We start from the raw sequence: 25,347 nt of genomic DNA, 5'->3' as shown, positions 1-25,347 counted from the left end.
ATTACATCAAAGCTGACAAGCAGGTCGTCTGGGGACAGGGAAATACCCTTGATTGTCGATACCAGGTGAGTAGAATTTTGTACCGCAGAGGTGGTTTTTCCAGTGAAAGGACTCAGGATTTCAGACAAAAAACGAGCCAGTTTGCAGGTGGGGGAGTTGATAGTAGAGGTACCCCCCCTAGTGAGACACTCTTTAACCAATACATACTTCACTTGGAATGGAACTTTCTACAAACAAACTGAGGGCACCCCAATGGGCTCCCCCCTATCTCCGGTTATAGCTAACATTTTCATGGAGAAATTTGAGACTGACGCCATCCAGACTGCCACTCTGCGCCCAACCCTATGGAAGAGATACGTGGATGACACTTTTGTCATCTGGCCACATGGCCGACCTGCTCTAGACCAATTCTTCGACCACATCAATTCTATACACCCAGCCATCAGATTTACCATGGAAGTCGAAAAAGATGGCAAGCTACCTTTTTTGGATGTCCTAATAAAAAAGAGACCTGATGGTTCAATGAGCCACTCTGTCTACAGGAAAGCTACCCATACGGATGCTTACCTATAACCGGATTCCCACCACCATCCATCCCAGAATAATTCCCTCATCAAGACTCTGCACCATAGAGCCAAATGCATATCTGACCAGGAACACATAGCCAGTGAACTCAAGCACGTACACCAAGCTCCTAAGGCTAATGGTTACTCCGACTATACAATCCGCAAAGCTATCACTCAAACCATGTAGAAGGACCCTCTTGAGGAGCCGTTCAAAACCATCACTTTACCCTACATTTTGGGGATCACAAAAAATATCTCCAAAATCTTGAATAAACACAAGATCCAGGTCAGTTTCAACACATTACATAAAATCCATGATCTGGTTCCGTCTGTAAAAGATGTGATTCCGGGCATACAGTACCCTGGTGTCTACAAACTAAGTTGCCTTTGTGGTAGTAGTTACATTGGAGAAACCAAACGCCATGTCTCGGACCGCATTCGTGAACACAAAGCAGACCTTTAACACGGTAGGACCAACACCTCGGCCGTGGCAGATCATTGTTATAATTTAGTAGGCTCACGTGACATTGACTTTTCCAAGACAGAGGTTCTTTGTAAGCCATCTGGCTACCGTGAGAGATTCGTTCATGAGGCTATCCACATATACAAGCACAGAGACAATTTCAAACGAGAAGATGGATTCTGGCTTAGCAATCATTGGAAGGATTTGATAAACCATTTCAGGTCTTAATTGATTGTTCACGCTTACAGTGGCTTTCAGACAGCATACATTATTTTTTTGTCTCCCCCCTCCTCTTTTCAGAACATAGATGGACTAGTCCTTCTAAATAAACTGCCAAATCGCTGCGCGTGGCGCTGACGTGTTTTTTATAAAGAAATACACCGTTTAAAATAATTAATTAATACAAACCGACACTTCTTTCAAATGCTTCTTGCCGTTGGTTTTTCACACCTGATGACGACCGTTTGTGTTATGGTCGAAACGTTGTGAGATTTTTTATTGTTTTATATATATTTTATTGTTTCCCTTCAACGTGACTTTACCGAAAGAGCTAAGAATATGAATTACTGCAGTCACGAAAGCTTTAAATCAAAATCCTTTTCCTAATGTTCAGTTCTAATATTTGTCTGTGCCCTGCGAGAGTAATCTGATACTGTAGATCAAACAAAAACCACTCAGCTTTGATGCGAAATCCACAATTTGGTTTTGTAACTTTTTTTTTACAAATAATGGGTTTCGTGCCTACAGAATGTAAACTATATGAGTGCACTGCATGTTTATATTTTGGTACTGAAGCTGTACTCAGCTGGTTTAATCGAACAACAAATGTGAACCACGCATCCTCCTTGGTCATAGCCATCAGAATACCACAAGTTTAAATCGGGCCATCATCTCCCCGGAGATGGTTAAATAATTACCACCATGTGTGAAATCAGCTACAGCTTTAGAGCGGTGAAAAAACTGATCTTTACTATTGGACTTTGGAATGTGTAACACTGGCTCAGTTAGGGACGCCACGGTGGCGAGATGTTAACTACCTTGCCAGGTATACAGGATGGTCGTGGGTTCGATCCCGACCCTGATCCCTGTATATCTTGGCTTTTCATGTTTTTCCCATTGTCGCCTGGATTTTTCTCCGGGTCCTCCAGTTTTTCCTTCCACATTTAGATACCTGCTTTCAGAGTATTCGTCTGCTATGAATTTCCACGTGATTATCCCACTGCATTGAGCGATCATTTGTGGCCAGGTCGTTTCTGAAAAAGAGCTATATAGCTCAGTGGGCCTTACCTGGTAAAATAAAATAAAAATTGTTTCGTTTTCACTTAGTCCACCATTGGTGATGAGCACGACCACTTCGCTCGTTGAGCTTTTGAGGTGATGGTTTGATTTCCACTGAGTGAAGCGTCACCTGCCCTGCCTTGCCATGCTTTGCTTTCCACATCGCAGGGATCACGACGGTGCTGACCATGACCACTCTGAGCACCATCTCCCGCAAGTCGCTGCCCAAGGTTTCCTATGCAACGGCCATGGACCTCTTCGTCACCGTCTGCTTCTTCTTCGTCTTTGCCGCCATGATTGAGTTCGCCATGCTCACGTTCTTCGTCAGCAAGAAGAAGCTCAGTGGCGGCAAGAAAAAGAAGAAAAGGCACGCGCCGGTGAGACGCGGAATGCCGTGATGCTTTGTTACACCGTGGGCAGACAGGCGGCTGGGTGGCTCGGGGCCATGACAGTGCTGCCGTGAGCAGTGTCAGAGAGCTGGTCAATCATTGCAGAGACGTTGAACCTTCCTCAACGCCCCTGCAAATGGTTTCTGTGCTGATATTTTGAGGGAGGGAGGAAAAACAAAGCTAAATGTGTGGAAAAAGAACATATATCTGGCATTATTTATTTTGACCTGGACACTGAAAGTTGATCTGGACACTGAAATTATCGTTCTTATTCTTGCATAGTGGGATTCACTATGCAAGAACATAGAATGAGTAAAAGAAGTTCAACTATACATACATACATTCAGACAGTGAATGCAATAGAAGACAGCGCCTGTCTTATCCAGTCTTCTTCTTCTTGTTTAAACGGGGTCAGCCCCTATAATTTTTCGCATTGCACTATTTTCGGCATCCCCCTGCCCTAGATCAACTCTCGCCATTCCCTGCCCACCTCATCTTCGTTCCGCCTCTTGGTTTCTTGCATTGGACGTCTGTCTGCAGAACTCTCCGTTGCCATCCCACGCCTTGGGATCTGTCCTGAGGCTGTGTCCCCAACACTACAGTTGTGATCCTCCCATATTGTCATCGATTGCTGATACATCCATTGTGTATTGAAGTATCACATTTCCAAACCTTTTTATCACTTGAAAATAGTTCATTTCAGAATCAGAATCTGAATATTTATTTATCCTGGAGAAGTCTGATGAGCTTTAAAGCTTTTTTTCACAAATGTTCAGTAGGGATGGGTGAGAACGTTACAATAACAAGCAATACAAAAATACAATAGGAGTGCAAATAATTGGAAAGGTAAACAAGGCACAAAAAACATACAAATGAGACTAAACTATATTTATTTAAATCTTCAGGAATTAATATTCTTTGGGTTTTACTATAAAGCCACGTAGATAGAAAAAATAATTTAAAAAAATCACCACGTTTCGATCAAAACACAAGCAATCATCATCAGGTGAAGAAAGCGGGAGAGCTGCTGAGGCAGGATGTTATAAAGGTTTGAGATGGGTGTAACCCAAGGGTCATAAGCGAAGTGGGTGGGTCTCGTGATAAAATTTGCATGTAAATGTAAGATCGGGTAAATTGGAAGGCCACCTCCACGACGACGAAGCTGCGGAGGTGGCCATTGTATTGTGAGATGTTTGCATGACAATGTAAAATCGTAGACCCACGAGCAATGATGGCTGTGTTACTTAGACATCGAGGAAAACGTGCAATGGTGGCTGTGTTAATTAGACATTTAACCTGTTAATGTGAAGACATTTAATCTGTTAATGTAACACCAGAGAGTCGAAAATAACTACTAACATCGCAAAGTAGGATGGAAACATCACAGCTAGTTATGAATTAAACTGGTTAATAACTTCCTTTCAAGGATTGCTCAGTTTGTACCCATCTTCTCGGTTGAAATTGTGTCTGTGTTTATATATCTGGATGGCTTCATGAACGAATCTTTGCTGATAGCCAGTGGATTTGCAGAGTACCTTCCTCTTGGAAAAAAAAATGTTTGCCGACAGCATTAAAACAATGATCAGCCACGGCTGAGGTATTGATCCTTCCATGTTTCAGATCTGCCTTATGCTCACGAACACGGCTTAGTTTCCCCAATGTAACTACTGCCGCAGACACAGCTTAGTTCATAGACGCCTGGGTATTGCATGTCAGGGCCCACATCCTTCACAGATGGGATCAAACATTTTATGTACTGTGTTGAATGGAACCTGGATCTTGTGTTTGCTCATGATTTTGGAAATATTTTTCGTGACCCCTGCTATGTATAGCAAGGTGATGGTTTTGATTGGGTCCTCAGATGGTTCTTTCCCAACGGTAGGGGTGATAGCTTTACGGATTGTGTAGTCTGAATATCCATTAATCTTGAGGGCTTGGTGTACGTGTTACAGTTCACTGGCTAGGTGGTGATGGTCGGAAATACATCGAGCTCTATGCTGTAGAGTTTTGATGAGGGAATTCTTCTGGGATGGATGGTGGTGAGAGTCAGGTTTCAGGTAGGCATCCTAATGGGTGGCTTTCCTGTAGACAGTGTCCCATTGAGCCATATGGTCTTTTTTCGATCAAAACATCCAAGAATGGTAACTTGCCATCCTATTCCACCTCCATGGTGAATTTGATGGCTGGGTGTATGGAATTGATGTGGTTGAAAAATTGGCCCTAGGCCATGTGGCCAGATGACGAACGTGTCATCTATGTACCTCTTCCACAAGAAAGGACATAAGGTGGACACCTGGATGGCATCTGTCTCAAAATTTTCCTATGAAATACTGGCTACAACTGGAGATAAGGGAGAACCCATTGGGGTACCTTCAACTTGTTTGTAGAATGTTCCATTCCAGGTGAAGTAAGTGTTGGTGAGGCTGTTTCTAACCAGGGCTGGTACATCAGCATTCAGTCCTTGTTGGACCAAATATTCAATGATTGCAATGGTGTCTAGTACAGGAAGTTTGGTAAACAAAGACACCACATTGAAACTGACAAGCAAATCACCTGTCGATAGTATAATGTCCTTAATTAACGATACCAAGTGAGCTAAGTTCAACTGAGGTGGTCTTACCAGTGAATGGTTGTAAGGTCTCAGACAGAAATTGGGCAAGTTTGTAGGTGGGTGAGTCAATGGTGGAGACAATAGGACGAAATGGTGTCCCTTCTTCATGGATTTTTGGTAAGCCATAATATCTCGGTGGTCTAGCAACAGAGGGTTTAAAGAAAGCCACTTGGTTGGTTCGATTAAAGATGTTGAATCAGTGATGATATTGTTGGTTTTCGTAACCAGGCGTTTGGTGGGATCTCTATTGATTTTGGTGTAGCTACCATCATTAAGTAGGTCCTGAATATTGCTATTGTATGTGGTGTTGTCCATGATGACAGTGGCATTTCCCTTGTCGGCTGAGAGGATGACTATGTCATCTCACTTTTTTAGTTGAGAAAGCTTAACGTTCATCTTTACTGATGTTGCTATTAGGTGTCTTAGCGTTTTTGAGGATTGCAGCTATTTCCGATCTTGCCACGTCTGCAGGGATGTGTCCCAAACCCTTAAGGGCTATGTCGACCTGGGCAATGATATCATCAACTGGGATGTGTTTAAGGGTGACTGCGAATTTCAACCCTTTAGCTAGAACCGATTTTAGGCTGTTGGAAATTGGGCTGTTACTCTGATTGATAACAATGTTGTCACCATCTAACTTTTTAATGTGTGGATCTGGCGTCTTCTTGGACAGGAGGTTGAACTTGGCAATCAGGTTATCTATGCATTTAGCTGACATTGAGGCAGCTGAAGAGGCTGTCATGTTTTCTACATGTTCCCAATCAGATGTAGACATTTTTTCTGTCAATGTTAAGTATGATTGCAAGAGAGTCTTGTCTAAATTGTCTAGATCAAAATGGAGCAATCTTATTGTCTCTGAGATCAGGGCTAGGCCGGCCCTCAACAAGATCCGTTTAGCATTAGGAGACAGCAGCAGATGTCAGTGTAAAGGTGATCGGTGTTACCTTAGTGTTGCGGCATCTATTCAGAAAAGTGAGCGACTCGATCAGATGAGCCTTCTTGTTTAGAAGTTTGTTAAAAGATCTAATAGTTTTGTGGAAACCCTCCCCATAGAGGTGGTTAAATCTTGACTTAAAGCTTTCGTGACTGCAGGAATTCATATTCTTTGGGTCTTTCGGTAAAGCCACGTAGATATAAAAAATAATAAAAATATCACGACGTTTCGATCGCAACACAAGCAATCGTCATCAGGTGAAAGAGTAGCTGGAGAGCTGCTGAGGCAGGATGTTATCGAGGTTTGAGATGGGTGTAGCCCAAGGGTCATAAGCGAAGTGGGCGTGGCTAGTGATGACATTTGCATGTAAATGTAAGATCGGGTAAATTGGAGAGCATTTCACCAGGTAAAGCCTACTGAGCTATGAGCTTCTTTTTCAGAAGCGACGAAGTGGCTTATCACGTGAAAATGTATATCAGCCAAATAATCTAAATTATCTAAAATCTTCCTTACCATTCGATAAAACCGTTTTTTTCATTGTTTCACTGAAGGTCACTGAAGTATCTTAATGTCCAAGAGATCGCTGAGGTCAATAAGCCATCACACGTTACGACTTCCTTTCGCGAGATTTAAAAATAGTTGCACCGTTGACACCCAACATCCAATGTTTGCCATGCTATCTTTTTCACTTTACCACCTCTGTAAATATGACGGTCTTTAGCAATAATTGTGTAAGTTAATTTAACAACTAGCTTAGAAAATATAATTATTGCCTCCATTGCTTGGTCTGCAGCTGCTTGTTTCACAGCAGAGGCTGAGTGGAATTGAATGCAATCAGGGTGAGTTAGTTTAACGATATTGATTTTTAGCTGAGGGTTACTAACAGGCAGTTAGTTTATTTTGAGTACTGTGAGATCAACTGGCACTTTGAACTGGCTAGGATAAGTCTTTTCTTACCTGTCTAATGATAACCTGTCAATTTATTTCCACTGCTGGATGAATATCTCCCCACACCATTGCCATTCCTCATGGTACTGCACAGCCATGATTCATGGATCGCTACACGTTCAGCATTACAATGGTGCATATACAGAATACAAATGTAAATAATTATCAATTCAGCTGTCTCACTGCATTATACTTTAGCTCTGTGCTACGTTTATAATCAAGACAAAGGTCTAAGTGCACCCATGCTGCAGTACGCGTGAGGAGTACTTGTCCACATTGGTGGCCCGATCCAGCAGTGGTAATTCCACAATCCTATGGCATCGTCCAATTTTTCCCCACTCTTAATTTCCCAAAGAGCGGTGCGCATTATATTGACCACATAGGGGTGTTGGGCTGAGTGGACCTCCAGTACTCCTGTCCCAGTGTCACCTATTCATATTATTATCTATAAGTTGTCAACATAAAGTATTGACTACGACTATCATTTTATCTCAAAGTGGATGTAGACTTCGTGATTAATTGTGCATTAGAGCCGGGTGAAAGTCACATTGAAACATCTTTCCAGTTGAGACTTGTGCATGAGTTGTAATGGTAGCGTGCAGGACACTGATGAGCATTTGTCTGACATACATCTGTTTATCAGCATGCGTGGCTATCCTGTCTGTGTGCTTATTTATTCTCGCAAGATGTCGGGTGGGTCGGGCGCGTTGTTTATGGTGTAGGTCAACGTGGTAATGCAAGAAATGTGCTTAATTGCAGATGGGGGGCAGGGGTAGCATGTCTTGATCCAGCACTCGGGCGGATGTCGATGATAGATATGCTGAATTTGTTTATGGGAAGTAAGGTAGAAATTGAAGATGGTAGATAGCATGAAAATGCTGACGAATGTTTTGGGTTAACTTTCCTGATGTTTAGCAGGATAAATGCGCCTGCTGTGAATTTGTTGATTCCAGATAAGTTGAATGTGCTGTTCTAAATAGGCTGCCTCCATTGACACCAATTATGGTTGGAGTGCATGACTGAATCTGTTAACACTTGATACGGTGTTGAAGTGAGATAGGGTGAATTGGGTAAGAACCAAATGGTTTAGGGAGTTGTTATTATAAGTGTACATTGGTATTTTAATCGTATGACTTGTTTTTCTGTTGTGCAAATTATTGTTGTTTAACACAATCATTTCACTTTGTATCATTCATATGCATTTGTCCGCGAGACCTCGGTTTATTTAAATTCATCTGGAGATCATGAATTCCAGATTGTGTGGTTGGCCAAATGGGCAAAAAAAACAAGTGACGGGGGAAAAGCTACGTGTTTAAGCAGCAATAACTTGGATGCGAAGTCATGCAGCTCATCAGTCATGATTTATCCACTGCAGAATGAAGGCCTCACTAAGCCGTTGTCTTCCTTCATGATTTTGCATTGCAACAAACCATCCAACTTCTGCGCACCAGTCGATCTCATGACTCCACGGCCGCAGTGTTCATGCTCTTGAGTGTGGCCCCTACACCGTTGGTTGCCATTCCATCTTTTGTCTCGCCCACGCGCTATCCTACATTATTGCAAGGCGCCCTACTCAAGCTCACTTTTATCTTCCTAACCATTTATTCCATTCCGAGATGTCTGCAAGTTGCAGGTTGGGGTGTCCCGTTCACCAAGCGGTAAGTATTCTTTTTATTTAGAGATGTGTAGCGCCGTTGTTTTTGAACACGTTGTACTCACTGCAACACGACCATACTCTCTCTATGATAGCTGGCGCCAAACTGTGTCACATGTCCCCTCCCACAATGTCTTGTGGGAGCCTCGGTATTATTTTATTTTAGTTTTAACTCCGATTGTCTGTGAAACTTCCACACTTTTCATTCCCCCCCACCCCCCTCCCCCAATTGTATTTATACATTGTCAATGTTGCTGATCCTTATGTCAAATCATGTAGTATGCACTGATTAGAAAAGTTCTCATTTCGGCACATTTTGGTGTGTTGCTTTCGATGAGTGTGTACACTATTCAGAAACTTGATCACTGCAGTGCCAGCTATGGAATTGGACGATGGGACATCGGTGAAAAAGTCATTTCAGTAAAAATATGTGACGAGGTTTGTCGGATCAGAATGGGGCATTGTATTATTGCAAAGGTAGCAATATATAAAATACAACTTCACGTATTGCAAGAAAATAATTTTACGTATGTCAACGTTGCAAACGGAAAATCGTTAACATTTCTAATGCAGCAACAAACTAAACAAATGTTAGACATGGGGTTGAAATGCAATGAAATATGACAGTGCACGGCAGGATTTGTTAGTGGGATTAAGATTTCCAATTTGCATACCTGTAAATACTGTTATGAACGTCCAGTCCTTCCTAGTGTTGTGCAGTAGAACCACGCGGAGAAGAGGAATACTATAAGGGCTATTGCCATTTATTAAAACTGTTACACTCAACGCTCTATGCTCACACCAGGGGTAGGTGCTCTCTATCTCGGTCCTTTACCCCAGATACTGAATGCTATCTGGGTCCTGCCCTCGGCTATCCTTTGGGGCTCTCTCACTTGTCTGCCCAGAGCGGGGGTTCAGCCAACACCGCTTCCACGCTGAGGCGTGAAGGGCCAACCTATAAGCGGCAAGGATGCTCGGAATAAACATATCCCAGTCCATCTGGGTCGCGTTCACCTAGTGGCACAGCATGGACGTGAGGGTGCGATTTAAGTGCTCCACCATTCCATTGGTTTGAGGGTGGTAGGGCGAAGTTCGAATTTTCTTTTAGCAGTCTGGAAGAAAAATGTCGACCCTGGTCGGTTTGAAGCTGCTCAGGGGCAACCTTATCTCAAACGTAGCCATGCAATAAGGCATTTGTGGTAGACGAGGCCGACTGATCCTGTAAGGGCCATGCCATGGACCAACATGTAAGGTACTAGACCCCGTCCAAAAGATACTTGTGGCCTCGCTCAGAAGTTGGAAATGGGCCTAAAATGTCAACGGCCACATGTTCGTTTATGCGAGATACCTGTACGGATTGCAGCGGGGGGCCAATTGTGCAAAACTGGAGGCTTCTGACGCGCGCAATCCTGGCAGTCTTTGACGAATAGCGCCATGTCGCTTTTCATGCCCCGTCAGTAATAGTCCCATTTAACGGTCATCAATTTCTCATGAATTATGCGAGTCAGTTTCCCCCGGAGGACTGTGGGTACCACAATACAATATCTCTGCAACTCCATGTGCCATCACATAAGGAGGCCGTCATGCAGGTCAATGGCTGGGATGGTCGCCGGAGTGGTGTTATAGTTTCCAGATTTAACACGGCGTCGCAATTTCAACAGAGGTATCCTCGATCTGTAGGCGAGACCATACATTGTGAGGGAGACCTCATCCGCAATCCGTGGGCAGTGGTGCACCTCAAAGAGGAGCCGCTTCAGCCGTCACCACCAACTGAGGCGCGGATTCAACCGAAGGCCTGCAACGACTAGAGCCAGTCGTGCATGCACACCTGCTGTCTGGTGCCAACCTAGATAAAGCGTCCGCATTTCCGTGCTGTGGCCCCTTCGTTTGAATAACATCAAACGCGTACTCCTGCAAGACCTCAAGCCAGTGGGACAGCTGACCTAAAGGTTGATCTATGCGCAAGGAGTATTGTAAGGCAGCATGATCCATCTGAACAGTGAACCGCCTGCCAGACAAGTAGGGCCTATACAGTTGAATGAAGTACACCCTACGGGTCACACAATAATGTTGCTCTGTGGAGGACAACACGTGACTGCCATATGCTACAACCCTTTCGGCGCCGTTGTCCACCTGAGAAAGTAGAACCCCTATACCAATGTCGCTGGCATCAGTGTCTAACACAAAGAGCAGGGAGAAGTTGGGGTAACCCAGGGGGGGGGTGTGTCAGCCAAGGAATCCCTCTTTGCCCCTATGGGTTTTTTGGCCCTAAGTGGACAGCGCGTGGAGTGGCTTCGCGATAGCCGCAAAATCCCACACAAAGCGACGGTAATATGAGGCAAAGCCTACCAAACTGCGAACCTCTGCGACAGATGTGGGGGTCAGACATGCATGGACACAAGCAGTTTTCTCTGGGTCTGTAGCGACTCCTGATGCGCTGACCACATGGCCCAAATACTTTACAGAAGACCGCAGCAAATGGCTTTTGTGGTTTGAATTTGAGGTTAGCAGCACGTACTTTGATGAAGACTGATTCCAGATGCTGCAAATGCTCGTCAACTGTGCGGCTGAAAACAATAACATCCAAATATATTAGACAGGAGTCCCACTGTAGTCCCACCAAGACCATCTCCATGAGGTGTTGAAAAGTGGCCGGGCCAAGTGGGGGCCCATAGGAAGCCGACTGAATTGAAACAGCCCCTGGGGTGTGCGGATCGCAGTTTTTGGTTTGGAGTCCTCATCTAATGGTAACTGCCAGAAGCCTGACAGCAAATCTAGAGTTAAAAAGAACCACACACCCGAGAGGGTGTCAAGTGAATTGTCCATGCGGTGAAGTGGGGAAATATATGCCACCGAAATTTTGTTACATTTATGAAAATCAATGCAAAATCGGAGACCTCCATCCCGTTTCTTAACCAATACTATGGGGGCCCCCCAAGGGCTATTAGAGGGAGAGATGATATCCACCGCCAACATTCATCGACAGCCAAGCGGACATGATCCTTCTCTCTATGGCTAAAACTATGAGAGTTCAACCGAATGGGGGGCAAATTCCCCATGTCTATGTGATCGGAATGTAAGGACGTGCGTCCGATATCGAATTTACTTTGGCTAAAAACGTCGCCAAATCCTTTAATAAGCACTCAAAGTCGCTGTCGCTCTTCGAGGGATAAGAGAGAATACTCCTGGCAAAGTCTGTCGATCCATGAATCGTCAGATTTGTCATCCTTTACTGCACCAGTCACAAAACTATCAACCAGCGTGGCATCTTCTGCTGAATGAGCAGGGGTCGTGTGCACCAAAATGGTACCAGCCTAGATAACTACGTGCGAAGGACCCGCGTTCAAAATGTGCAAAAAGTGTTACTGGTCCTTCAATACGACCGTCAGGGCACCCACCAAGCAAGAGGTCCATGAGAAGTAGTTAGAGGGAGTCAAGAGGACACCCGCCTCAGGCATTTGCAATTGTAGGGGTTTACACAACCTCAGGGGTACCAGCATTTGGGAGCCCGGTGGAACCTTCACCGAATCTCTAACCAACGCCCGTACACTGGCGGCAACAGGAGTCAGCAAAGTAGGAGAGTTTAAAAAACTCAATCGACAGCCCGACGGCATCTCCATACAACCTTAGTCGATCAATATTTTAAGGGGCATTTTGGCAAAAAAAGCTGTGCCCAAGAGGCATGGCATGGCCAATGTCTTTGAGACCAAGACAGGGCCCTCCAATTCAATGTTACCAATTCTAATGGAGGCAACAATGTGTCCCAAGATACCCAAACTATCTCCGTTTGCGGCAACGCAGGCCCCCTTTACAGGGCTCAACCGACCAACGCTGTGTGGTAAAATGCCGAAGATCATTTCAGATATAATGGTGGCTAACGCACCCATATACACAAAAATACGGACTTCTTCCCCTTGAATATAACCAGTGACTGTGGAAGAACCTGCCACAGCTGCCACAACCCGATGTGCGAGCGCATCCAATTTGTGTACCGCTTTTGGCCACCTGGCGACCGACCACGAACTCACATTGTGAGGTTGAAGAATGTTAGCAGTGCCCCGGTGATCGTGAACCCGATACCAGCTAGATGTGTGAGGTGAAGGGAGCGGCCGAGTGGCTGATGTGTCGCGACTTGCCTGTGGCCTTGCTGACAACGCCTATGAGGAGGTGGAGGGTGATGGGGTCCCGCAGAAGGCTCCAGGGGTGTTGTGGCAGCCTCTGGCAATGTGGCCGGGCTAGTCACAGCGAAAACACGCGGTGGGTGCCGGCCCATGCAAGAGAGGAGCCGTCGCTCGCCACAGCTGCTCCGGCCAACGTCCACCAGCGCCCCTCCCGTGTTGGTCGCGTGCACTGAAAGCGGCGAGACGTTTACCGTCATGTGGCATCACGACCTCCGCTGGACCCAGGTCCCCAGCACACGCCGCTACACTGGGCCACTGGCACATCCCGAGGTGGGCCTGGATTCCTTGAGCCACCTTCAGAGTAGATATGTCTGCTTCCTCCGCAATGGCTAAGATGACACCGAGCTCCCGCGCCAGTGAGAGCAGCGGCACCAATGCCAGGAAGTCGAGCGCCGCTTCGTCCATGTTGGGGTAGGCCACCCGTCCAAGCACTAAGAAGGTGCTGCGGATGGTGAGAGGCATCTCAGCCTCCCCTCGCCTCCACAGCAAGAACTTTCCGGTGAGCACTCGAGGGCAGCTCGAAAATCGTGGCCATGCAGATGCACGCCAGAGGGAGCGTAGCCCGATCCGCAGCTGGAATGGAAATGAAGGCGGCCAAGGAATCGTCGTCCAATGCCGTTGGAAGTGCCTTGAGTGCTTCATCCATAGACCATCCCAGCGAGGTGTAAGCCGCTTCAAACCGGCATTGATAAATGGGCGAATGGGGAGCAGACGCCGAAGCTTGAAAGGACTGGAGTTGAAGTCCGGTGCAGGCGCTCTCCAAGCTGCTCTCGGCGGCATCGCTGCGGCAGAGTCAATGGTGACCAGTTGCTGCATCGCACTCTCGGAGAAAATGGTGCCCGGTTGCTGTGTCGCACTCATTGAGAAATTGGTGCCAATTTAAAACTTGGCGTCAGAAAAGGTGTCGGGACGCGCCCGCTCCAACTCTGTGATGGGCGCGCTCGGCTGGGCTCCCGCCTCTGAAATGAGCGAGACCAAGCGCGCGGCGGACTCCAGCATCGGCCGAGTTGGCTGGTGAGGGACTGCCAGCTCTCCGGCGATGAAGGGTGGCCGGGAGCAGCAGCCTCCTCCTCCTGCACCGGCTGCCGAAGTTCGGCGGGGCGCATCTCCAGGGCCCCGGACTCCGGGGACGTTGTGGGGACCTCCTCTGTGCTGTCTTTGTCCTCCGACCACACAACGGGTGGGTTCTCTCGCTTCACAGCCGACTTCTACATGGCGGCGAAGTTTTCTGGCCACTCTGACATCAGTTGTGCAGTAGAACCACGTGGAGAAGAGGAATACTATAAGGGCTGTTGCCGTTCATTAAAACTGCTACACTCAACGCTCTATGCTCACACCAGGGGTAGGTGCTCTCTATCTCAGTCCTTTACCCCAGACACTGAATGCTATCTGGGTCCTGCCCTCGGCTATCCTTTGGGGCTCTCTCACTCGTCTGCTCGGAGCGGGGGTTCAGCCAACACTGCTTCCGTGACGAGGAGAGAGGAACCCTCTCCCAGCTAACCCTTATTGAATACTCAGGACCCTACCCTCGGCTATCCCCTTGGCTCTCCCACTCGTCTGCCCGGAGCAGGGGTTCAGCCAACATCACCTCGCGACGAGGAGGGAGAGACACCTTGCAGCAAATCCTTGCCCTGGCTCCCCACAATGACCACGCCTTTCTCACGGGGTCCTCCTTAAGAACCCCTTTGGCGGCTCCTCCCCTAGCTCGGACCCACCTTTGTTCCCGAAAGTACCTCTTACACCACCCGTGACATGACGTAATCCTTGACTGTCAACCCGCTCGCACCTCCTTCTGTTCGTCCCCTCATGGTTACTCACGATACTCCTCTACACTAGTATAAGGTTGCACATATCATCGTAGCTTTGCTATGGCTCAGTGAACTTAAGAATTATTTCCATTTGCACACACACACACACACATGTATAAGACTGGTATATATGTGGCCCAAATCCTAGCAGCCTGAGAATACAAACTCTCCCATATAAAATCCTGGCATTGCAACGTGTAGCACTGCACTACTATATTCTATGTGACTTACTGATATATTTAAGAGCTAAATTATTGTGACCACTGTAACATTAATTTTATCTTAGAGGGCAGAGTTAATGAAACAGAATAAGAAATACAATAGAATATTATGAAGATTTTTTTCATTGAAATTTTTTTGTGAATGTTCCTTTCAAAAACCTAAATGAAATGTCAGTTCATTAATTCTAGTTATAAGAACATGAATAGAGATTAGTTAACACAACATATGTTACAGATTTGCACATCTATCCCTTACAAGGTTCCAGATTTACCCTTTAAGATGAAATAGTAAGTTGCATGGCTCGCCGTTCTTATATAATGAATGTGGGCATGGAAAATGGGTTTTAGGGTTCGACTATTTTTGTGAATATTAGAATTTCAACTTGGACGCATGACAATTAAAGGTGGCACTGTGAATATTTATAAAATAGATTTGCGTTGGCACTATTGAGCTCGAATTTTTTTCGTCTAAAACAGTTTTTAGGATTCTATGCCACTTTCTCTAAGTGTGTACTTGTTCCAGCAACAGTGGAAAGAGTGGACCTTAATATTCCTTCAACTTCAGCCACTAACATGGTACAATGTTACATTTGTGGCATTGGTTTAAAATGTCATCTTTATTTTTAAAACTTTTAATATGTTAAAGTCACGTAGGTAAAAAATAAAACAAAAATCGAATAGAACCAAAGAGTATGGATCCTTGCAGTCACGAAAGCTTCAAATCTAGAATTTTAATATGTTGACTATCTTCGGCAGACAATTTTCAACAAATGCTGGGACATATGTTTGCATCCAATTGATATCGAAAAGGATGTGTGCTTTTGAGTTTCAATAATGGAAATACTATGATCTTCTGGAGTGAAATATATTTTTAAAAGTAGGAACACCAGTTGGATTTTAATTTCCATTGCAACTGGATGGACTTAAGGCAGTTTGATGTATGAAAAGACATTCCACTTAAATCCATTTTTCTAATTAGCTATGTATCCATTGCTTTGAAAATGTTTTTTCATGGACTTTTGTAAAAACGATATCAAATTGCTTCGCCCTCATGAGCAGGGTATCGAGCCCACAAATAATAACAGCTACAGCAAAATATTGCATTGCATATCCAGTCTTTTTCAACAACCACGGTCTATAATGGCAGCCATTGTATATACACAATGGCTTTCATATTGGCACTCGGTGGCATTTTCCCTGTAAAATAAATCACACATCTTGTAAACAGACCCGTGCATAATCTACACTTAGGTTGGTTGTTGCGTTTAGTGAAAGTCCATTGAAATATATATATTTTTTTATCACATCTATCATTGTGCAATGTAGCCATGGCAGTAGATTTGAAAACAGCTTTGAGCCAGCTGTGCAAAGTGTGCTTATTGTTTATAGACTCACGGGAGACATGGAGAGGCAGCAGTGTGCTCCACTCATTAATGCACATCCATTACGTGAAACACTTCTTAAGCATAAGCATAGTTAAGATCCAGCATCGCCCACCACCATCTTGTCAAATTCACTGCATTAATACTGGCGGTCCTGTTTAACTACTGACAACGGGTACCGTGCGCTAAGATACACTTATTATCTCGTGTAACCAACACAAAAAATAATTAAACAAATGTGATCGTCACGTAGCTGTACAACAGCATTGTGTTTGTTGGTCACCTTCTACTCAGGCCTATTTTTATAGCTCACAAACCCCAACGAATTTCGATTGTGAATGTGTCCGCTGAGGGTTGTGGTTATAACCACAGCCCTCAGTGGACACATTCACAGGGATAATTATCCAGGCTCAAGCATGCGCTTCACTGTGAATGTGGCAGGGTAGGATGGGTGGCTGGCCTTGTTGCTCATCACCGTCTACTCGCACATGCGCCCACAATGGACTCACCAAAAAAATATAACTCAACCACAAAAGAAGAACTCAGGTTCAGCAGGGGGCAAAATCAGCTCTGGCCATGCAGGAGCAGTACAATGCCCCCTCCCCCCCACACCTCCGACGAGCATGGTTGGCTACGTACGGTGTGAAAGACGTTCAACATACATACATATATAGTGGGTTCAACTGAGGCACATGCTTGAACCTGGAGGCAACACGTTTATTCCGGACCCAACGGGGTATCTACATAACCACACACGGGATTCTGACAAGGGTGGTGACCACCACGGTTAACTACATAACCACTCACGGGAATACTATATAATTGGCCGAGTCAGCTAACATGCTGTCTGGCTCCCGATGTCTTGTCTGAAGCCCGAAGATCAAAGACCGGAGACTTGGCTGGTGGATTCAATTCTCAGGGACAGCCCCTCCTGCTTCCCCGCACCGGGCTTTTATCCGTCCCGGTGTGGCCGGGCTCCGCCCCTGGCCACGCCCCATTCCAGATTATTCTAAAGGGCTCTGGTTCCACATCACATGTCCCTCTCACCCCCTTTTGGGGGGGCCACCTTTACACTTCGTACGGTCACGTGCCCTCTCGCGTTCACCCAGAGTGCTATGTCCTCGCCTGCCCTCTCGCTCACCATGCCCCCTAGAGAGCCCTTCCATGGCATTCACTTGCTGGTGCTAGAGAGAGGCTCCGCCCCTAGAGTACCACTCCTCAAAAGGTACTGTCGGTGCCCTATAGTGACGCCTTTTATGTCACTACATCAACCCCCCTTTGTGAAATACAGCCGTCCCAGTTACCCAATCGTAAAAAAACAAGAGTGTACCTCCCAAAAATGTAACAACAATGAACAACCTACGACCGAGAAATGAATACAATATATACGACAATTACACAATTCCCGAGAAAGGGGGGAGAGAAAGGAGGGAAGGAAGAGACAACAAAAATGTGAGCATTGTACAAGGACTAGTCCCCCCGTCCCACCTCCAGCACGACCCTACCCCCGTATGTGTCAACATCCGCAAGCACAAGAAGAGCCAGTTTCAGCCAATGATTCCTCTGACTTGCGAGTGTTGGCAAGCAACAGACGGCGTAGGGGAAAATGGCATGGTAGAGGAGAGTCATTTGAACCAGGCAGTCTTTGAACGAGTCCTCATCGCTGGGCCCCCAGGTGAGGTGGGCATGAGCTCCCTGGAGGTCCCGGGGGGAACTTGAGAATGGCCTAATGGGTGCGTCCCCTCCCGAGAATCAATGACGATGGGCGGAGAGTGGGTGAGCAATGGTCACTCCGCATTCGGTAGTCCGTCCATGGCTGGCATAACCGGCGACATCGAGGGCATCAGGTGCTGCGATCCTGTGGGTGGAGGCACAACCTCAGCGGACGCCCACCCCAGCTCATTGGACACACCAGACACCCGACCCTTGGAAAGTGGAGATGAGGGGACAAATGGTTTGAGTCGCGACGGGTGTACAAACCAATGGCGGCCGAACTGGATCTCCACACGTTGTGGTCTGTTAGCTTGTATCACGTCGACCGGACCTCGCTATAGTTTGTATAATTTGGGGGACGTACCCACCGGCACCTGAGGACAGTGTAGCCAAGCCCTGTTACCCAGAGTCTATTTCTTCCCCGACATGCGTAGCCCCCTTTGCCTCTCATTGACCGACTGCCGAAAGGCCGAGTTCTCCCTGGAAGCCTCCCGTGCCTCTGACACTTGCTGAAGGTTAAGGCGCATGGAGCAAGGCATATTAACTTTAGACTTCGTCAGCTCCGTGTTCAGTTGGACATCAATTGGGGGATCCTGTTCCCTTCCATACATAAAAAATAAATGGTGAGAATCTGGTGTAAGCGTGAGGGGCCATTCAGTAGGCCGCAAGAACCCCAGGGATATGGAAGTCCCAGTTGCACTGGTGACTCGCTGACCTGCTGACTCAACATAGACGTTCTGTGCAGACGTTCCACCATCCGACTATCCCATCAGTCTGGGGGTGATAGGACAACGTACGAACCTTTTTGGTGCCCAAAAGATCACACATCTCCTGCAACAATTTGGACGAAAAATGTTTACCCTTATCAGTAAGGCGGCGCTCCGGGCCCCTTATATAGCACATAGCCGTTATGGAATGCCTCGGTAATAGCCACATCTGACTGGATTGGAAGGGGTCAGGCCATTGGTCAGTGAGAAATATATTCAACCAATAAATGTATTTCCTCGTGGTGTGGTCGGGAAGGGCCCTAGGACATGAAGCGCGATGAGTTCGTTTATGCGGGACACAGAAATCGATTGCAACGGCGGACAGCACATTTTCGGCAGAGGTTTCCGGCGCACGTATCTCTTCATGGTCATTAAATGTTTGGTTTAGTGGCCAATAAGTTTAAACAATTTATTTAAATAAACTAAACTATTTTTATTTCACCAGGTAAGGCCCCACTAAGTTATGTAGCTCTTTTTCAGAAGCGACCTGGCCACAGATGATAGCTTAACTAAGTAACTCATCACGTGGACATCTATAGCAGCCAAATACTCTAAACACATGCTCTAATTTGGTTTCAACTCCTGACACCGCTTCGTTGATCATCTCCACAGTTATACCATCTGGTCCAGAAGTTTCTCCGTTAGTCATACTGCGAAGGGCACAGTTGACGTCTTCAAGTGTGACATCTAGAACTTCCTCCTCTTTATCTGGGAGATCTGATTACTGGGTTATAAGATTGTCTTATGTCATTGAGATCTGCATAAAATTCCCTTCACTTGTTATTAAGGTTATATATCTCTCTCGTGAATTATGGTTTCATCATTCTCCTTAAGGCCGACTCTTTGTGAGTTGCCAATCACCAACCTAACATCATCCCACTTGTACTACCCTGCTGTCATCACGAATGATGATATCAAGTTGACATTCGCGACTTACAGTTTCCTGTTGAGACTCCCTCCACTTAAAATAGCTACAATAATCTGATTATAAATATATTTGTGATTAAATTAGATTAGACTTCAATTAAACCTTGTATTCATCTGCATAGTGGTGGCACTAGCTGAACTTCTTAATGAGGCACATCTGCGTCTGCTGATGGTGTGAAACTCCAACTCCATAACCGACATCAAACCAATGAAATAGAGGTGAGCGGGAGTCGGTTGGGGTGATTTTGGAAAACTTAATTTGATCACGAAAAGCAAAATACCAATGTGCCTAGAAAGGTTTACTCAGGATACATTGCTAGAAGGGATGATGGATGAAACTGGTTATGGAATGGCAGCCAAAGGAGTGAAGATGCCAGAGAGGATGAACACCTTAGAGATGGTGTAAAGAGATGAGCTCAATTCCAGGAGCAAGATGGGATGGTGACATTTCAATAGCATAAGCAATGGTAACAATATGGCAAGGTTTTATTCCAGCAGTGGCTAGTTCGTGCCCATTAATGACGGTTATGAGATTCGTATTCAGATACGTTGCATGAAAGGCAAATATATGGTTTGTTTCTTAAAATGATCATTAGAATTATCTCCTGAGTAAAAACTACTATTCACCATTGTATTGCAACTGTAGGCTAGCAGCTGTGACAGATGCTTGGTTTGCCCTTTGGGAGACAGTTGCAATACGTTCAGGAAAGCCCTCCCCCTTGGTATTTGCATAGGCCTATGGCACATGTCATTTGTTGCTATTATATGCTCAAAGAATTGTCCACTCGTCGAAGCCAACGTCGCTTTTGTTGATATTTGTGCTTGCGTGTAAATATCCAGGAAGAATGAATTTGTGCGACACTTTAAATGTCAGAAAATACAACCGTCGTTTCTGCCAGAACTTTATTAGGTTTTGGGATTGCGTTTGCCAACTGGTACGTCATTGCAGCCACCTCGGTAATATAAACCAGATGGTATTAATAAATCAATACAGTGCCTCTTACATTATTTCTACCTCACAATTTTAATTTGAGAATGCATGACGCCATTTTCAAATGTCGTCTTTGTTCAGGGTGAGTGTGTGTGTGTTGTGCCTTTACGTAATGTGTGTGAAACCAACTAAAATCTTCAAGTTATCACGTGAATACGAAAATAGAGAAACGTCGTGAGAATATTATTGTGTTATTTTATTTTATCAATTTATTATTTTATTCTCATTCTACGTGACTTTACCGAAAGAACCAAAGAAGATGAATCATTGCAGTCACGAAAGCTTTAAATCGAAAAATAGAGATACTTATGTATGTATTATAGTAATGCTTTTGTCTGTGTTTGGTAATCTAAATTGTACATATTCTTAGCTCTTTCGGTAAAGTCACGTTGAAGGGAAACAATAAAATAATAAAATATATATAAAAATCCAAATTATCACGACGTTTCGACCATAACACGAACGGTCGTCATCAGGTGTGTCGGTTTGCATAAATTTATTTATTTTCAAACGGTGTATTTATTTATAAAAAACGTCAGCGCCACGCGCAGCGATTTGGCAGTTTATTTAGAAGGACTAGTCCATCTATGTTCTGAAAAGAGGAGGGGGGAGACCTAAAAATGAATGCATGCTGTCTGAAAGCCACCGTAAGCGTGAACAATCAATTAAGACCTGAAATGGTTTATCAAATCTTTCCAATGATTGCTAAGCCAAAATCCATCTTCTCGGTTGAAATTGTCTCTGTGCTTGTATATGTGGATAGCCTCATGAACGAATCTCTCATGGTAGCCAGATGGCTTACAAAGAACCTCTGTCTTGGAAAAGTCAATGTCATGTGGGCCTACTGAATTATAACAATGATCTGCCACGGCCGAGGTGTTGGTCCTACCGTGTTTAAGGTCTGATTTGTGTTCACAAATTCGTTCATGAGGCTATCCACATATACAAGCACAGAGACAATTTCAACCGAGAAGATGGATTCTGCCTTAGCAATCATTGGAAAGATTTGATAAACCATTTCAGGTCTTAATTTATTGTTCACGCTTACGGTGGCTTTCAGACAGCATGCATTCATTTTTCGTCTCCCCCCTCCTCTTTTCAGAACATAGATGGACTAGTCCTTCTAAATAAAGTGCCAAATCGCTGCGCGTGGCGCTGATGTGTTTTTTGTATTATAAATAAATAAATACACCGTTTGAAAATAAATACATTTATGCAGCCGACACACCTGATGACGACCGTTTGTGTTATGGTCGAAACGTCGTGATAATTTGTATTGTTTTATATATATTTTATTGTTTCCCTTCAACATGACTTTACCGAAAGAGCTAAGAATATGAATTACTGCAGTCACGAAAGCTTTAAATCAAAATTTAAATTGTACATTTTTACAAAAACATGTACGTACAAAATTTAGCATGAAGCTTTGGTGATTCCACATGCCTCTGGCGGGGACGACTCTCCATAGGGCAACCGTCGTTAACTACCCAGTAAAATGGTTTGATTTTGTTTTGTTTTCTCGACTATAGCTGCAGTAGTCTGGAGTGATTTCACAGTGGTTAGTGTGCTGAGTTACGGACCAGGCCATTAAAGTTTGATTGCAGGTAATGGATTATATCAGTTGCATATGATATCCGAGCTTGTTCTGGCTGCCCCATTCCCTTTAAACACCCGTACTGGCCAGCACGGTGAAGTACTGTCGACTCCCATGACTGACACAACATGGGGAGGCCTTCATCCTGAAGTTGATTGCTAAAGGCTTATTAATTATGTTAATTATCAATGCCTTAAGGTATTTTATTATCCTTCTGGGGTCAATTAAATTATTAACACTTACATACTGTTAAGCATGCAGTTCTGTAGAAAAACCTGCCTTCTAATTCTAGTCCAGGGTCACTCAAAATACGAGTACTGTTCCTTTGCTCATTTGAGCAGGACAGGACATTATTAAGTATATTAACTATGTAATGTATTAGAATGTGGTGTAATATATTAGAATGAATTGCCCACCACTGGTGTGATATCATTTACAAGAGTAGGACTTTGCGAGTGTCATGGTCAAACATTCTAAATTAATAAAATAATATGTATCTACTGTAATGGTAGCTCATCCAGGAAAGAAATGGGCTCTTGATAATGAGGTTGGCGAGTTAGAATCCCAGGCAGGGCAGGGTCAAGTCAGCCCATCGCTTCTCTAGAGTCCGTAAAATAAACTCCGCTTGGCAATTGCACTCGGTGGGAAGTCAACACTGGGTGTCAGCATAGAGGCTTTCTCTAAAAAGAGATTTCCACCACGAACAGAGTGCTCCCCAGTGGTGCCATAGCTTGCCAATTTAATAACTTCCTCTACGTACCCTGAGCTTCTCATCTTCTTTGTGTCTCGATCGGTTCCAACCTGATATACAGCAGGTCCTCAGTAATCCGCGGTGATGTGATGGACCAATATCGTGGATCCCGTAATCCGCGGCGTACCGCGGAGGTGAGTCTCATGATTGTGGCCAACAAGGAGTGCCGCGTATTACGAGACAGGGAAACGGACCGCATGATGGTATGGCATGCGAAAATTGGCTAATTAATCTGCAAAATTAATTGAGCCGTGCACCGCAAATGGTGCAAATCTGCCAATGTGAAAATAGTTTAACAGAATGGTTAGACTTGATATCCGAGTCAAAGAAATGCAAAAATCTTCTCGACTCAGCACATAAGCACAGCCAGTCAATAATATGATACAAAATCCCTGTGGCTCCGCAATTCAAACACTTCACAAAACAATGCATGGCTATTAAAATCATCATATATTTATCATTAAATAATGCACGCACTATAATTATTATGATAATCCGCGGACGCCGCCAACACGGTGCCCCAAAGACATTGGGAGGAGCCGTGGAGCTGCGGGTAATCCGTTAAATGGAGGAATTTGCGGATTGGAGTGCGGATTTTCGGAGTCCTGCTGTAACACGTCCTGCTGTAACACGTACAAAAACCAGAGGAAGGGCCTTTGCTATTGATGCCCCCAGGGTCTGGAATGCTATTGCCAGTAAACTGCAACTTGAATCACTACCTATGAGATCTTCACTCATAACTGCTCTAGAGGAGTTGTACACCCCTAGCTGCCACTGCTATTCAATGGCCTAAAATATGGCTCTAGGGTTTGGTGTTATAATTTATTTATGTAGTTTATTGTAAAAAATTCGGTCACAGTCCCTATGATCACTGTTACATTGCATTTATGGCTTTTATTTTGGTGATTTCGAAAACTTTTTTTTGGTTTGGCCATGTTTTTGTTTATTGTAGTACGGAGTTAGACTGATGGCCTAAATCTTAGTTGTTGTTGTTTGACTTGCATCCCACTGAGATTTTTGCACACAGCGTTGGTGTACGGTGCTATTTCAGCAATATTTTGATGTTTTTTTCCTGGATTTTCTGTTTTCACAGTCACATAATCACTTTAAGATGTTTTCTTGTTCATGTCTTTGTTTTTTGTTTGTTGCGGTTGCACCCGATTCAGGAGACGAATGGCTCACAGGGCTATACCAAATAAATGGAACTATGAACTAGGTTCTGTTGCTTTCACCAAGGAGAAGTTTTGGGCAGCATCTCACATTGGCCGATCCAAACCTGCCCACGGGGAAGATAGGCCTGGCCGGGGGCAACGCTGATAACCCGCCTGCCCAATAACCAGCTCCCATCCCAAGGGAATTTATATATGGCCCAACATACGAACTCCTTCCTCCAGGCTAGACAATTACATGGCCCAAACTCAAAAATAATTTATGAATCATTGTATAGTACTTGGTGCGAAAACCTATGTGCTAACCTTGAAGGAAATTCTTGTCTTTGTGAAATTTTTTATAAAAAACATTACTTTTTGAGTCAATAGGTGAATTAAAGATACACTTCTTCTTTCTTTGGCACGTGTTGTGACGTGTACTGGAAGATCCAACCGTGCCCATCCAGTGCTCACTGATCTGCTTTGGCTTCCAGTTGTTGAACGAATACATTATAAGGTCACACTCATTACACACAAAATGCTTGCCTCAAAGGAACCATATTACCTTATTGAGCCATTAAGCAAACACCGGTCATCCTCGCAGCAGCTTTTGGCTAACCATCGAACATAGACGGTCACTGCATCGTGAGATTTCAGATATGTTTCTGCGGACATCTGGAACGCTCTTCCTTCCGATATTAGGATGTTACTAGAGCTATGCACGTTAAAATATACATTGAAAACTCATTTCTTTAGAACTGCTTTTTGCGTGTAGTTTGTTGTCCTTCTCCCTCACCTCCGATTAGCAAGGTTGGCTACGTATGCTGTGAAATAAGTTCAACATAGTTAGCTGAGACATTTATTGAACAGACATCCATACAGTTGACTACCTACAGTGCAAAATAAGTTCCCCATACAGTGAGGGAAAAAAAGTATTTTTTTTCCCTCAGATCCTCCAGTGTAGTTCTGGGCTGATTCCTCACCGTTCTCATGATCATTACAACTCCACGAGGTGAGATCT

The 25,347-nt window shown here is 44.7% G+C and overlaps 1 protein-coding gene across 1 annotated transcript in view; it reads left to right on the top strand.

Moving 5' to 3' along the window:
- Positions 1-25,347, top strand: part of LOC116943682 (gamma-aminobutyric acid receptor subunit gamma-2-like) — a 143,608-nt gene that overhangs the window by 80,854 nt on the left and 37,407 nt on the right. The window contains exon 8 of the mRNA XM_032956748.2: positions 2,476-2,684. Within this exon, the coding sequence (XP_032812639.1) occupies positions 2,476-2,684 (209 nt within the window). The remainder of the gene's footprint in view (positions 1-2,475; positions 2,685-25,347) is intronic.

This window comes from Petromyzon marinus, chromosome 18, assembly GCF_048934315.1.
Source record: "Petromyzon marinus isolate PM22_M1 ecotype Great Lakes invasive population chromosome 18, UKy_Petmar_22M1.pri1.0, whole genome shotgun sequence".
NCBI lineage: Eukaryota > Metazoa > Chordata > Hyperoartia > Petromyzontiformes > Petromyzontidae > Petromyzon > Petromyzon marinus.
This window is presented reverse-complemented; position numbering and strand designations above follow the sequence as displayed.